At 37.3% G+C, this 16,496-nt stretch overlaps 1 protein-coding gene across 1 annotated transcript in view; it reads right to left on the bottom strand.

The window, feature by feature from the left end:
* Window positions 1–4,819: 4,819 nt before the first annotated feature.
* Window positions 4,820–16,496, bottom strand: part of PDGFC (platelet derived growth factor C) — a 63,338-nt gene continuing 51,661 nt past the window's right edge. Inside the window, exons 6-7 of the mRNA XM_081813104.1 lie at window positions 14,271–14,488; window positions 4,820–7,610 (exon numbers count right to left, since the gene is read on the bottom strand). Of these exons, the coding sequence (XP_081669230.1) occupies window positions 7,494–7,610; window positions 14,271–14,488 (335 nt within the window). The 3' untranslated portion in view covers window positions 4,820–7,493. The remainder of the gene's footprint in view (window positions 7,611–14,270; window positions 14,489–16,496) is intronic.

Genomic DNA, 16,496 nt, shown 5'->3' with positions numbered 1-16,496 from the left:
GCATACCAAACACCCTCAAAATCACTGTGACTTACAACAAGAATCTTTCTTTTTTCTTTTTTTTTTGAGAACCGATTAAAAATATGTATTTTTTCCTGTTATTTCATAAACATTCTCTTGTTCTGTGGTTTTAAAATAGTTACAGTCATTTGTTAAACAACAAAACCCAAACTTTCTGACCCACCTCCCCTCTGCATACAAGTAATCCGTGTCCTTTCTTTGCTTTCTTCCTAACTTCAGATTCTCATCCTTAACTTCATTCACTCAACACCCAGGCAGGTTACATATTCTCCTCCTGGGCTCTAGAATGGCTTTCAGTACAGTGAAGTAATCTAACTGGTAATTCCAAACCATATATATGTCTTCCCTACCCGACTTCTCTTTCTTTTGTGAGATGTTCCTCCTTTTCTTCTGGGACCCCACACTCTCCCAGGGTTCCCTCCGGCTGCTGCTTCTTTTCTGTCTACTTTTTTGGATTGCTCTTTTGCCCAGCTTTCAGTGACAGGTCCTCCTGGCTATATTCTTTTTTTTTTAATTTTTTATTGTTATGTTAATCACCATACATTACATCATTAGTTTTAGATGTAGTGTTCCATGATTCCTTGTTTGTGCATAACACCCAGTGCTCCATGCAGAACGTGCCTTCTTTAACCATCCTCCCACCCCCCTCCCCGTTCAACAAGAATCTTTCATGTCTCACCCAGGCACTTGTGGGTTGCCTGGACTCAGCAGGAATTGACTCCATGGCACCAGTTGGGTTTAAATCTGCACCAGGCATCTTTTGGACCAGTGACCTCTCTGGAGCATATTCTTCTTGTGGTGATGGCAGGAGTCAGAGAGAAGCAAACCCAGCCATGCAAGCACATTTGAAGCCTTAGCACATGTCACAGGCACTTTAATCCTGTTGGTTAGAGCAAGACATATGGCAAAGACCAAATTCAAATGGGAAAATATATTCCCACTACCATTAAGCCAAGGCGAAGGTGTCAATGTTGAATATGACTACAGGCAATGGAACTGAGTCCATGTATCACACCACCCATTCATTTATCTACATACCTATATGCATAGATAGAAATGGTTTGCACTACGGTGATAGAATTGTAGATGACTTGTTTTTTGTTTTTCTGTTTTTTTTTTTAATTATTCCTTGTTTGTTATCTTTTTTGGAGGATATTTCTAAAATATTGCAGTGTATGCATTTATACTTTTTAAAGATTTATTTATTTGAGAGAGAGAGAGAGAACACAAGTGAGCAGTGGGAGGGGCAGAAGGAGAGGGAGAGAGAATCCTGAGCAAACTCCCCAATGAGTGAAGAGCCTGACATGGCTTGATCTCATGACACTGAGATCATGACCTGAGCAGAAATCAAGAGTTGATGCTTAACAGACTGAGCAACCCAGGTGCCCCAGCATCTATAATTTTTAAAAAACAGCTTTCTTGAGATGTAATTCAGATGACAAAAAAAATCCACCCTTCAAAGCATATAATTCAGTGGTTTTTAGATAATCCCACATCTATCACCATTAATTTCAGAATCTTTTTATCACTCCAAAAAGAAAACCTGAGTCCATTTGTAGTCACTGCCCATTTATCCCTTTCCTCCAGCCCCTGACAAATACGAATATACTATCCTTCTCTAAGGGTTGTCGATCCTGAACATTTCATATAAATGGAATTATATACTATGTGACCTTTTGTGAATGGCTTCCTTTACTTAGCATTGTTTTCGGGGTTCACCCATATTATAACAGGTATCAGTACTTTATTCCATTTTATTGCCTAATACTATTCAGTTGTATGAATATACCACACATTGTTTATCGATTTATTAGTTGGTGGTTTCTATTTTTTGACTATTATGAAAAATACTCCTATGTACTTTTGTGTGTAGGATTTTCAATTCTCTTGAGTATATGCCTGATAAACTGATTCATATGTTAATTATATGTTTAACCCTTTAAAGACCTGCATAACTTTTCCTGCATGGCCACATTTTATAATCCCCCCAGCAACTTATAAATGTTCTAATTTCTCCACATCTTCACCAACACTGATTATTGTCATCTTTTTAATTCTAGCCATCCTGGTAGCTGTATTTCATTGTGGTTTTGATTTGCATTTCCCTAATGACTAAGGCTTTTGGCCATCTTTTTATATGCTTATTGGCCATTTGTATGCTTTTTCTTTTTCTTTTTTTTTTAGAAATGTGTATTCAAGTCCTTTCCTCATTTTCAATTGAGTTATCTTTTTATTGTTGTTTTAAGAGTTCTCTATATATTCTAGAGAAAGGCCCTAGTCAAATATATGAATTGCAAATATTTTCTCTTAATACGTAGGTTATCTTTTATTTTTATTGTGTCCTTTGAAGCATAAAAGTTTTAATTTTGATGATGTTCACTTTATTTTTTCTTTTGTTGCTTGTGCTTTTTTGGTGTCATATCTGAGAAATGACTGCCTAATCTAAGGTCATCAAAATTTTTTCCTGTGTGTCTGAGTTTCATAGTTTTGTCTCTGACATTTGAATCTTTGATTCATTGAGTTAACTTTTTGTATATGGTGTGAGGTAAAGACCAAATTCATTATTTTGCATGGATATCCAGTTGTCCTAGAGTATTTGTTGGAAAGAATACTCTTTCACCACTGAATTATCTTGACATCCTTGTCAGAATCAATTTACCATAAATGTGAAGGGTTATTTCTGGACTCTCAATTCCATTTCATTGCTCTGTAAATCTAAACTTATTAAATTTACCACAGTATTCCTATAGCTTTGTAGTAAATTTCAAAATCAGGAAGTGTGAGTCCTCCAACTATGTGGTTGTTTTTCAAGATTTTTTTTCACTACTTTGGGTGCCTTGCATTTCCAAATGAATTTTAGGATCAGGTTTCCAATTTCTATAAAAAAGCTCATTGGGATTACATATGTAAATTTTAAAAATGATAGTTATTAATCTTAAAATAAACTTCCTGCGAAAATACTAAATCTCTTCCTTAAGCTTTACCTAGACTTATACTGAGCAAAATTCGCTGTAAGGGCTTGGCAGTTATGAAAGAAATTGGATTTGGTGTAGATGGCTGTGTAAATGCTGAGGTAGAGTACAAAAGCATGGAATTAACATTTTGACAGACAGGAGAGGGAGTTATTAAAATAGGTAAGTGCAGGAACAGTGTTTCAAAAAGAGAACACAGCCTGGGCTAGCATATGCAAGAATATTGGTGTTTACAGGAAACTGTGAGTATTCACTAAAATTGTACATGGGGCTTGATGATGCAAAATGAGTCAAAGGAGGTAAACGAGGTAGAGATTATGAATCATCAATTGCTGATGTCTGTATTTCACATCTTAAAGACTCTTAAATTCTGACTCACAAAAATTAATTATACTATAGAATGTCTCCCAAATATGAATAATACATAAATAAATAATTAAATGTCCTTAACTTGAATAGAAGTGATAACTAAGATCTGGTTGGTAGAAAACTCATTAACTGGAAAACCAAACATGTAGTTTCAGAGCACTGCTAAAGAAGAAAATCATTATGTCACTTTAAGTGACAAAGAATGTTCTTGTCTGCACGCTGTAATCATGGTGACAGGTGCTCCAACATAACCAGTAGACTGGATTGATTACAACTAAAAAGTACCCAGATCTTATGTATTAACTCCTTCATCTGTAAGAGATATTTAGAATCTTCAGGGGTCCTGATGTCATATTCATTGCCGTATTTTAAAAAATTATTTGTTTGTTAGACTAGGAGTCTGAGAAATCAAAAGGAGGGCAGGTAATTATAATCAATAGGACAATATTTATAATTGCAATATTCCTGGGAGCATAGGAGCAATGGCTTAATTCTAGTGGGAGTCAAGGAAGGAAAGCTTTGCTTAGGAGTGGCATTTGAACTGAGATTTGAGAAGAAGCTAATGAGATAGGTAAGCACAGGAACAATGCTTCAAAGAAAGCACAGCGTGAGCCAGCACAGAGATGTGGGCAAGTACTGATATTTTCATGAAACTGTTAGGTGTATTCATTCACTGGAGCTGTATGTAAGGCTTGATGGTGCAAAATGAGCAGAAACAATGAGATTATAATAAATTCTGAGTGCCATACAAAGAATTACAATTTAATCTCACAGAGTTCAATTGTAAATTTTCCACCTCAGTGACATAATCAGATTTGTTGGAGGGACCCCCCCCCAACCTTCGTGGTGTGAAGGGTGGATCAGAGGGGAGTGAGATCAGGGGCCAGAAAGCTGGGGAAAGGGGAGTGGGCAGCCGAATGGTGGTGAGCCATGTGCCTCTAAATCAGGGCAGCAGCTGCAGAAATGGAGAGGGAGACGCAAACACAACAGATTTTTGGAAAGGTAAAGCTAATGGGACTTGCTGATTGATTACATACGAAACATGAAGGAAAAATAGGATGTAAAGCAAGAGCTCGAATGTATTTTCAAATTTCTACTCCTTCTTATGAATGTAAAGGATAGTGATTATTTATAACTTTAAACGCATTTATAATATATAATTAAAATAGATTAAAATGTCAGAATCTTTTTAGAGATAAGGGTATTTCATTATATTAAATATATGATGTTAAGTGAGACTTATATTTTCTGCCTTTCCTTCAACCCGATCACAAGCTTAAGCAAATGCCCCTGGAGAGAGGGATGCACTGAGAATAACAAAATCAAGCCAACGTGTTTTCACCGTGTAAATTCTCATTACTTTGTCATTCATACCTTTCCAAAGTATATTCACCTATTGCTAGTTGAGAAAGGGAATGAGATATAGAAAATGAAAACTGTAGACGTGAAAGCCTGCCTCATGCCAATTAAGGATTGTTCTTTTATTTTAATAAAAACCACAAAGTAGCAAAACAGTCCATCTCAAGGGACAAAGGGCACAAATCAAAGATATCACATATAAAACAGTGGTGGTCAATACAGACAATATTTTTCTGGGATTCTGAAAAATTAGGGTCACATGTGCCATTAAACCTGGGCTGATTTTTTTTTTTTTAGTCAAATACACAGTAAGGTCTATGAGTGAATAAGCATAAAGCAGTTAGCTCCCGTGCTCTTCCCACTCACTGGCAACAGCATGTGGGACTACCTTCATAGAGCAATTTGTTTTGGCTTTTAATATTTTATAAGTAAACAAAACATAAATATTCAAAAATAAGAGGGAAAGAAGGTGTTCCATTCATGGTTGGAGGCGCTGGATCATACACGGTTACATAGGTCATTTACTGTCAGATTTAGTAGAGTCTCTGTTATGCTAAGGCGAGTTGTAAACTGCGCTGTATTTTCAGTGGATCCCAGTGAAGCTACGTCTAGCAGGCCTCTCCAGGGCTGGACAGAACCATGAAAAGGTAAGCCAGTAAGACAGCATGTGTATGTTCCTTTTATTTATTTATTCTCCACTTGGTTGGGCGCAGGGTAGGACTGCCGAGTGGAAAAGTACCCAGAAAGGGGACTGCCCAGACCTAGAAGGAGGAGTCTGCAGACAGCAGGGCCCTGGGCCCTAGCCTTCTGGACCAGGTAGAAAGGCAGAGACAACACACAAGCCCTGAATGGAAACCTGCACCTGAAGGTGAGGAGCCACACCTTTGAAGTGTGCTATCTAAGGCACGTTGAGTCTGTGTCCCTGATCAATTTATGCTCATCCCACTTAATATCTACCACTGAAAGTGAAGACAGTGGGAAGTTACAAGATTTTTTTTTTTCCAGTTTCGTACTGCCATATAATCGATTGCTAAGCATTTCAAAAATCACATAAAACTTTCAAGTCGGGTGCAATTTAATTTACCAGAAATCAGTGAGAAAAATAAAACCACTCCAAAACACCGGAGACAAGAGACAGGGAAGCCTCAGTGCTTTACTACCTGTCTTTTGAATTGACACAGACCTTTGCATAATGGAAATCATGGTTTACACGAAACTTGATCTCTTTCACTGTCTTGGAGTTCAAGAGACAAATCTTGTGTGCACATGCATGCGTGCACACACACACACACACACACACACTCCGTTTCTCCCGAAAATAGCCACATTTTTTTTTATTTGGTGATTCAATACATTTTTAATTCAAATAGTCACCACATAAACCTAGGCACAACATTAAGCATTGTACAAGCAAAGTATTTTACTGATTTTCATTTCAATTGCCTGGAAAGTACAATAAGTGAATTGGTTAAAGGATATACTTCTGTACATAAAAATATCCATGTATTTATACAAGGGTATGGAACAGAGTTTAAAGATAATAAAACCAGAACATCACAATAAATAGGATGTCTTCCTACAGGACAGCAGAGCACGCTTTGTCAGTAAGCTATCCAGTCTCTTTTCAAGGTGCTTTTTTCTTCTGAGCTAGGCTCACACTCCCCAAAAAAGGGCTAGGGTTTAGTCACGACTGGATCTGAATGCCTACGTTCATATGTTGCTTTTTATTTGCATCTCCAGTAACAGGGGTAGAAGATACGATCATTTATTTTCAAAAAGTCTTTGCAACTTATCAAATTCTATTGATTTCCCACTTCGGTATTTTAAAATGCAGATTAATCTAAGCTCTAGCACCGTATGAGAACGAAATACATGTATTTTTGTCAGAGCAACAATATTTTATATCATCTTTGTTCCTCTGGCTATAACAATTCTGTTTAGAAAAATTTACCACGCTAAAAATAGTTGATCTAGGTTGTCATAAAAAAGAATATTAAATACCTTTGGTAAAAATAGATATATTTAACAAGATTAGAAAAGCAAACAGTTATAATGTCAAAAGGAGAATATAAAAATGTACACAATAAAACAAATAAACCAACTTATAGGTAAAGTGAAGATAAGGCCACTCTTCTTTTCAGGTCTGTGTCTTCCAAACCATGAATGTAGTTCTCTTCTTCTAAATGGTAGAAATTTTAGTAAGAAATATGGAAAATCCAGTCTTTCCTATCAGCATGACACAAGTTTGATTCATAGCAACATAGTTCCTTTTTAAGAACCAAATTTGTAGAACATAGGACACTCTGGTTTATATATGTGAATCTAAGGAAACAGTTCCATATTTCTGTGATTTTAGGCCCAGGACATGGAGCTTGAGTTAAGCAAGGCAACAGAACCAGCTGCTCATCTGCACACAGTTTTTCTCCTGTACTGACATTAGCCTAAGCCGTATGGAGACAGCCGATACACAACACAGCTAGCTGAGTAAGGACATGGTAACTCTGTAACTAGCTAGCGATGGGCAACATTTCATTTTTTTTTCCACGACCAAAGACCTTTTCTCCCGTCTTTTGGGCCTCCTCTCAAAAGAGCTGTTGCACAACTTCTAATTCCGTTTGGTGTCTCCTCTTTTAGAACACTCTGTAACTCCTGAAGATGAAAGGTCCCTGAAGCAAACAACTGAGATTAGGGATGGGAGATAATGCTCAAGTTCTAGAACAGATCAGCCACGGAGCCTCACTGCTCTGGGAGAGGCTGCGTGTGAGGATGCGGTTATCCTCCTGTGTGCCCTCTGCACACACAGTCACACTCCTCGTGGTGCTCCAGGGCCACGTCCGTGAGAGATTTATGCAATCCCCGCACACCACTCTTTGGTCTCAACTGAAGGACCTGAAAAGGAACAATGTATAAGCCATCTTTAAAATCAGCCAACATCTGTTAACTTCTGATTTCATGGACAAGAAAAATTTCAGGAAAGACTCTTGGGGCCCAACGAAGACTCTGACAAAATTTTGACTTTTTCCTAGTGAAGGCATCATGAACACACTCCCCCACCCCTCAGAGAAATCCTAAATGATCATCATCCTCTCACGAAAGAAAGGACGTTTTAATACCAGCCACTTGGAAGGATGCTGCCTCCGCACACAGAACAGTCCTTACATTGAAAGTCTCACTGCGTGCTCTGTCTTTTACGCCCCTGATAATATTGCAGAGAATTTCACCCTGATTGAGTATTCTGAAACCGCTACTGCCTAGTCTCTTTTCTGTTTGTTGGTTTCTTTCACTCATTCATTTTTTCACACATGTAGTAACAAATATTTACACTTGAAGTGATACAAGTATTGCAATGCCGTGGAAGGAAACACGATCACTCTACAGCTGAGTTTGCTCCATTACGCCACTCGTTAATTTTCTTGGCTACGCTTCAAATCGTCTATAAACTTGATGAGCTGGATTAGATGTACTTCATAGACATCAGCCTCCGTCACAGCTAACTTTGTGCAGCTGGATCCTACTGTGCAGTATACGGAGGCTGAGCGATAATAACGATGATGCCTCTATTAAATGAAGTTAATGTGCAGTCTGGCTTTTTAATAAAAACATAGCAAAATAGACACCAATACATACTAAAGATATTTCTTCTTAACACTGTGACAGGAGGACACAGCTATGTATTCTGTAAAAGATTATCTGAAGTATTTGGTAAGAACTACCTATCCAATGTGTATTTGTGCCTCTTCTAATAGGAACAATAACGTTTCAGGAACTGTGTTTGTTCAGATTATGAACAAAGACCAGAGCACATAATAATACGAGATCGTCTAGTTTCTCTCTGCTCGCTGGGTAGGACAAAGATAACTTCATAGAGCAACTTCGAAAAGATACCCTTCCTGGAAACGTTCTTTAATCCAAAAAGGCACAAGTCAAGTCTTATGACTGTTCCATTTGCAGATTTAAAAGAGACAAGGAGAGAACGTATACCACATTTGGAGTATGGGGTCATATCAAAGGCTAATCAGCTAACATTTTTTGAATGCTTACTGGGTACCAGGCACTGTAATAATGTTTCTACATACTTTAACTCACCAGAATTCTATGAAGTAATTCACAATTATTACCCTGATTTTACACATGAGTGAACAGAAGCTTTAGAGAGAATAGGGACATAGCCAGTATTTGTACTTTGGCTGAAGATAAATTATTGAAGTCAGAGTGATAGATAATAATTTTATAAAGACTCAGAATAGGGGCGCCTGGGTGGCTCAGTCGTTAAGCGTCTGCCTTCGGCTCAGGTCATGATCCCGGGGTCCTGGGATCGAGCCCCGCATCGCGCTCCCTGCTCTGCGGGAAGCCTGCTTCTCCCTCTCCCACTCCCCCTGCTTGTGTTCCCTCTCTCGCTGTGTCTCTCTCTGTCAAATAAATAAATAAATAAAATCTTTAAAAAAAAAAAAAGACTCAGAATATATTATTAGCCATATATTCTACTTATTTAGTAACTTTCTTCCTAGAGAGATAAACTACAAAGTCTTGGAATAACCATGAGAAACAGGAAACTTTTAAAGCAGATTTTCTATTACATACACAACTCTAGAATAAAAATTACTAAGACTATATTATTTTAACATGAAACTGCTGAATCCTATCTTAAGTGTCAGTACCTGACTTGCTGTTTTGAACAACTTGAGGTGGCATCAAAACTTACTACGCTTAAGATACTGGTGCTATCCCTTATCAAACTTCTGGTAAAAACTGTTTCTGGAATGAGGCCGAGAGGCCAGATAAACTGCAATAATGGCCTAGCCAACGTCTTTAATTCCTATCTCCGCTTGTATACATTTTCCCAGTGAGTAGGGGAAAAAATGACTATAAAAGGTAAGGGTTGGAGAAGCTACCATATACAGTCCTAATAGGCAGCCATGCCAGGCTACGATCCTTACAATCGTCCTCTCCTCTAGAAGTGCTTCTGTCAAGATGCAGTCACCCAGTAAAAGTACCCCCAGCCATGATGGCACTTCCACCCCCAGTCTTCATCCACTGATACTTGTGGAGATTTACAAATAGCAGAAGAATCTCATAATATTCTAGTGATACTAAATCTTAGTTAAGACATCCTAATACCTGGGAGGGGGCTTAATTAGGGCTTTCTTTCTTAATTTCTTGCCAAAGTTTTGTTTTGACTTGGGAAGAGAAAAACAGACTTAGCAAATGACCAACAGGTCCCAGATAACATGAAAGAAGACAGTTTTCAGGACAGAGTTTATGACACCGTAAAAGAAAGAAGGCAGAAGCACGTTTCACACGATTTTGAGAGAGGTTCAACCTAAAATTACAAACCCATGAAAAAATAATCCAGGGAAAAGCTAAAATCAGAGAATGTGGAAGAGATTAGATCAGGTACAGAAAGAACCATCAAGAAATAGATGAACGTATAATACTGCCTACATTGGGCAAACAAAGTGCCATTAAATTTTGGGTGCCACAGAAGCTTGGGGGGGTGGGACTCACGACTAGAGAAAGGCTATTGAATTATATACTTTTTACCCAGAACAGATCTATGCAAGAAGAGTAAGACCATACTTCATGTTACCAATATATATATAAACAAGGTGAAAATCATTAGGCTAATTAAGGATGGAAAAAAGGAACAAATACAATTTTATTGTCAGAGTATCCTATAGATCTTTTTGCCTGAAAGAAAATACTCGTCCTACCTCTGGGCAAAAATTCATTAAATCTTTATTGATCATTTGCCATATTCAAAGCCCCGGGGGGTGGGGTGTGATGAAGATGAGTAAGAGAACAGCTAACATATACTAAGGACTTGAAATGTACCAGACCTGGTTCTAAGTGTTTTGTCAGCTCCTTGAATCCTCCCGATAAGGTATGAGCATTAGGTATTCACTTTACACATGAGGAAATGGGAGGCATAGGAGATGAAGTCATTTGCTCAAAGTCCACGCTGGATGCCAGGCTTTGGAGTCTGTTTTCTTAAGTACTACACTGTAATGCACTCTTTGTTCTTAATTCTCAATTTGGTAAAAACAAATAGAAATGAATAATAATTATGAAAGAGCCAAAATTCTCTCATCAAGATATCTCTAAAGTTCTACACATGCACAGAAGATGGACTAGTTAGGCTAGGACGGGCAGGAAAGTAGGAAGTGTTTCAAGGAAGGGGCAACACCTAAGTTCATACATATGTAAAGCTCCTGTCTTGCTTTCTGAAAAATCCTATTTGGGAGATAGAAAAATCATTAAAGAAATTGGGGGGGGGCAGCAAAGATGGCTTCCAATAAACAGTATCTGGTAATCGATACAAAAGCAGTAAGAATCTATTAGTATTAAGATTATGCTATAATATCAAAACACGTAACAATAACATCATCCTATATATTATGAGCCTTTTAATTTTCTAAACTTATTTTCAGCACAATAGTTGAACCCACTTTGAAAATGGCAAAGGAACCAAAACAGGGAATAACTGTAATATTTGTAGTAACACAAGGAATATAATTCAGCTTAATAGTTAGGGAAGCTGGTATAATAGAGACAGATGAAGGAGAGAAAAATTAGAATGTCTAATTCAGTCTTCTCCCTGAGGTGGAATAATCTTCAAACTGAAAACTGGAATAGTAGTCATCAAAAGTAATTAAGGCCCAAAATAGGCTTCACTTTAAATGAGTTACATCTCTAGATCCACATTAATGGTATTCAGTGACTTAATGATTTTAGAACTACTTGAAATTATGTTTAAAAGTAATTTCACTTATTTTTTTTTAAGAGTTTATTTATTTATTTGACACAGAGAGAGAGAGAGAGCACAAGCAGGCGGGGAGGGGTGGAGGGAGAGGGAAAAACAGATTCCCTGCTGAGCAGGGAGCCCGATGTGGGGCTTGATCCCAGGACCCTGGGATTATGACCTGAGCCAAAGGCAGACGCTTAATCGACTGAGCCACTCAGGTGCTCCAAAATAATTTCACTTATTTAGGAGGAGTAGTACTAAACTCAGAACTTACTTCCAAAACATAAGACTGAAAAAAATTTAGGCCTCAGAAATGATCAATGACACCAAAGAAGTAAGCCCTTTTTTTTCAGAAGGTAATTTGTTAACAAAAACTTATCACAGAAAAATTAATGATTCTTACAGAGCATTATAAAAAATGAAGACATGATTGTTACTGGAGATATTTATGAGAAATGTGGAGTATTATATTTCCACACGCACACGCATTAGAGATATTTGTGGGAAACTTGCACTAGGTGGTCACACAATTAGATAAACACCCCTACTTGTAAGTGTGTACATACAGGTCATGCACACATAACCACCCCACCCAAAGACTAAAGAATAATGGAGTGATGTCGTTCTGGAAGAAGGCCATTGAGTTTATAAGCACTTCCCATGGTCTTTGCTCACACAAGAGTTTTATCTGAGATACTAAAACAGATGTCGCATACTCTGTGGCAACTTTCTTAACAACCCTAAAGCCAATGTTATTTGAAAAGAAATCTGCAGGTATAGGACGGAGGAGGATACACTTGACCTAAGGACTGAGTTAGCTGACTAAAAGCAAGATGTAGCCTCAGCATCTGGCAAGCTTATTTAAAAAAGCTACTATGACTAGTCTGGGTTTTGTAGCTCTTAGGATGGTGGCTATAAATCCAAGAGTTGTTGGCTAAATCGAGGTCCCCAGATACACTGTATTTAATAGGGACGTGCTTTAGAAAGTCCACCGTGAGGGGCGCCTGGGTGGCTCAGTCATTAAGCGTCTGCCTTCAGCTCAGGTCATGATCCCAGGGTCCTGGGATAGAGTCCCACTTCGGGCTCCCTGCTCAGCGGGAAGCCTGCTTCTCCCTCTCCCACTCCCCCTGCTTGTGTTCCCTCTCTCGCTGTGTCTCTGTCAAATAAATGAATAAAATCTTAAAAAAAAAAAAAAAAAAAGAAAGTCCACAGTGAGATGATTTTAGGTGAGAAAAGATCACTCTCATTTAATTCCAGTTCTCATCACAGCCTTTCACAGTCACCAATCATTTCTAATGCCTGCCTCAATTTTAAGGCATCTTATTGAGTCTTTTTGGAACTGCCATATTAAGGGTTTTTTCTTGACTCTCAGATTCCTGGTTCACAGAGTAGAGGTAAGACCAGCCTCTGAGCACAGCCTGGCTGCAGCAACCTGAGCCACCAAGCTCATGATTATCTCCTTCCTGAAAGGGGAGTGGAGACTGTTCCCAGCACAAGGATCTTTAGAAGCATGGGGTGCAGAAATGAAAGTAGAACATGAATAATGGTGGTAAACAGTCTTTTTTTTTAATCACAGACTGCCAGTTTGGGATGTGACTGTCCAAAAATGGCAATCTACTGATTATCAGGGAAATAACACTGCTGGGGAAAACCTGAGAGGTTATCTTATTTTACATTTATTTTAACTGAGCTTAAGTATCCTGTTGATGGTTACAAGTTAATAGTAGATCTAGGATGGATTCCTTGCCTATTGGAATCCAGTGCTTCTGTCCCACTTTATCAGCTGCCAACACAATATTAGTGAAGGGTGGGTCAGCCAAGTCATATAAAGTGCATTTTATGCACTGGGCAGCTTCAGATTACCTAACAGATTAAGAGTTTTATTGATGTCCTTATGCACATGAAAAATCATTTTACTGATGAAGCAGATATTTATTCTGTATCATTCTTTGGGGTAGTGGAAAAAATACAAAGTAATGAGATGAAGTTATACCGAAATGAAGTCAGAAGGGCTGATTTCGGCTTGGTATAATGTAAACATTCTGTAAAAATTAAGGTTGCCTCATCAAGAATGTTTTGCTTCCTGATGTATGAATGCTACACGATGCTGCTGGAGAAAGGGTGGGCATAACTGGGGATATTCTAGCACTAATGAAAATTTGGAGTAAGTTCTAAGGTTCTCAAGGTCAATAATTACTAACATTTAGTATTTATATTTTCTGAAAAACAGTGATTACTAACATTTAGTATTTATATTTTCCTTAACTCCACAAAATAAAGAGATGAAAGGAATCCGTAAGAGGTTTAACGTGCTATTTGGGGCAACAGGAATAATAGGAAGATTGGTACAATTACGAATATGTCTTCTTGGGATTTATGTTCCGTATTGCCCCAAATGGAGAAATAAATATCGAAGATCTCCTTTCTCTAACAGAGACAAGTCTGACTTTAAAATATTTTCCCTTCATATTTTGAAAAGTGTCAAGTTGAAAAGTTTTACCCATTCTTCCCCCCCTTGCAGAACACATTTGCTTTCTGGTACGACAGATGAAAACGTGACATCACTGACCACCCATGTCATACGATCAGAGGACAAGCTTCCTCAATCTTTAATGCCTGCGTTTTTGAGTTCAAGGTCCTCATTAAAAAAAAAAAAAAAAATGAAAACACGAACTATTTTGTCAACCTTATTTGTTCTTTTCCCATGAAGGCTACATCTCTTTTCCAAACAAAAATTCATTTCAGATACATGGTTTTGTTATTTTTCTTAAGACACAGAGGAACCCGAGAAGAAAAGGTCTACCTACCTCATGATATTTTTTAGTGACTTTGCTTGGGACACATTGACACTCATGGCAGTTGTGGAGACAACAGGCACAGTTTCCCCCACAGCGTTTAACCAGGAGACAACCTGGCCAGAAAATGGTATCGGTTCTCTTTAGTTCTTCCCTTATGGACACCGAGAAGTTACGTGGCGTGCAGCTGTACATTCTTACCTCCTCCTTCAGAAGGTTCAGGTCCACCACTGCATGGCGTAAAAGGAAACAAAGAAAAAATAACCTGCTCATGCCCTGAGCCTGAATTTATTTCATCAAGATCTTTTCAGAGAGAAATCCATTTCACCAATATGCCCAGCAAGGTCCCTTCTTACTTTAACGAGGTTTTGGGGGGGCTCTGCAGCTCGCAGTTTGGACTTTCATTTTATAGTCAACAAAGCTTCATTATGACTTACTGACCATTAAAGAGATGCCATTGTGCAATATTAAGAACAGAGCCAACAAAACAGTTGAGAGCTATAAATAGGAAACTTTATAGAGAAAAAGAGGGCTACACCTTTTAACCCTCGTAAAAAAGTAAACAAGGAGAGCATTGGAGGGAAGAATAGAATGTAAAATGATGAATGCTTGGATTAAAAAACAAATGCAATCTTTAAAGGGATTAGGAGCTCATGCAATTAATGAAGAACAACTTAACAGAAACTTGCTGCCAGGATTTTACATAATTTTTCTGGCAATGAGACTCAGAAAATGCAAAAAGGGCATGAAGGAAATGAATTTTTGAGGACAGCTGAGTAGACCATGAGTGAAAAAAATGATACATTTTAAAAGGGCTGAGGTTGCTGAAAGCCCTGCTTCCAGTGCCCTGAGTAATTCATAATGTTTGAAATTCAGTTTAAGTAGGCTCCTTCAGATTTCTATTCTTCTCCTTCTAAAGCAGGGAAGAGATGTCTACTTTATAACGATTATCTCTATTCTTTTAGCAAGGTGGTTAACTATGTAGTGTTTTATTCTTTAAAAGAATACCTAATTGTGAAGACCAAACAAAAATATCCTTTCATCAGATTGTTGTAGGAAATTCTCAAAGAATCTTTATTTTTAACTACAAAATGATACTTGCCTCAGTTAATTTATATCAAAACAGCATGTCATACTTAATATGAATTTATATAAAACATGAATAGTACTTAAGTATCATATCCTATAATTTTAATGCCTGCTTTATAACTTTGCCTTTTTCCTAGAAATAGTCAAATAATAGCAATTCCAATAAATTTGAAGAGTTTTGGATAGCATACAATTCATCAGAACTTTTTCTTCAAAAAGAAAGATTTTATTAAAATTTGGAATATTATCTAAATAGAATAAATCTGGTTAAATACTTTTCACTAATATTGGAAACATTATAAACAAGAATTGAAAAAAAGAAACAAATTTTCTGGTTAAAGAGGGTTTCAAGTAACAATAAACACTATGTACTCCAGTTTTAAAAATTAAGTGTCAATATTTGAAAATAATTTTAAAATGACAAGGTGATTAAGAATCAAATGCTTGTTTTCTTGTTGCTTGTTTTACAATTCTTCATTTACTTGTACATGTGATCAAGTTTTTCTAAAATGTCAAAGGAAGCCACTGTAAGTATTTTCAAGAAATAGAGGATAAATCATGCACATGCAATTGTAAATTATAAGCACATGTCAACTATACGGTTGACTAAAACCTTGGTCAAGTATAGGGAAACACCAAGGAAATGCTAATTCCAGAGGTTCATTTCAATATCTTATTTAGCTAAAAAATTACTTTTTTCCAACTAAATAGAAAATCACTGTTTTGAGTATTTAAAGATTTCCCTTTCATCTGAAAAATGATCCCGTGAAAGGAAAGCTTTTAAATATTTAAGAGGAAATGAGTTCATTCTTTTGAGTGCCATAAAAGACCAACTTATCTCTAATAAAAGTAATGAGATAATTGAGTTAAATGATGTCACGTATTTCACCTGATTTCATTCGGCTGAACTAATAGTATATGCACGTACTGCTCTTTCACTGTTAAAGCTGTATATGAGTTTATCTGAATCTTTTCTCTAGAAGTTAATATCTAGGCAAGAAGGGTTAAGAAAGTAGAAAACATGCACATACATACAATACAAAAGCCAGTTGCCAAGATTTTCAATGCTTATTTAAGATTTATACCTCTTTAGAATGTGAATGAAGCTCTCAGCTTTCAAAGGATATTCATCTACCTCAGTTTTAAACA

The sequence above is a fragment of the Leptonychotes weddellii genome, chromosome 2 (genome assembly GCF_054177405.1).
Source record: "Leptonychotes weddellii isolate Sample4059 chromosome 2, ASM5417740v2, whole genome shotgun sequence".
Taxonomy (NCBI): domain Eukaryota; kingdom Metazoa; phylum Chordata; class Mammalia; order Carnivora; family Phocidae; genus Leptonychotes; species Leptonychotes weddellii.
The sequence above is the reverse complement of the archived record's forward strand: the minus strand, read 5'-3'. Positions and strand labels throughout refer to the sequence as shown.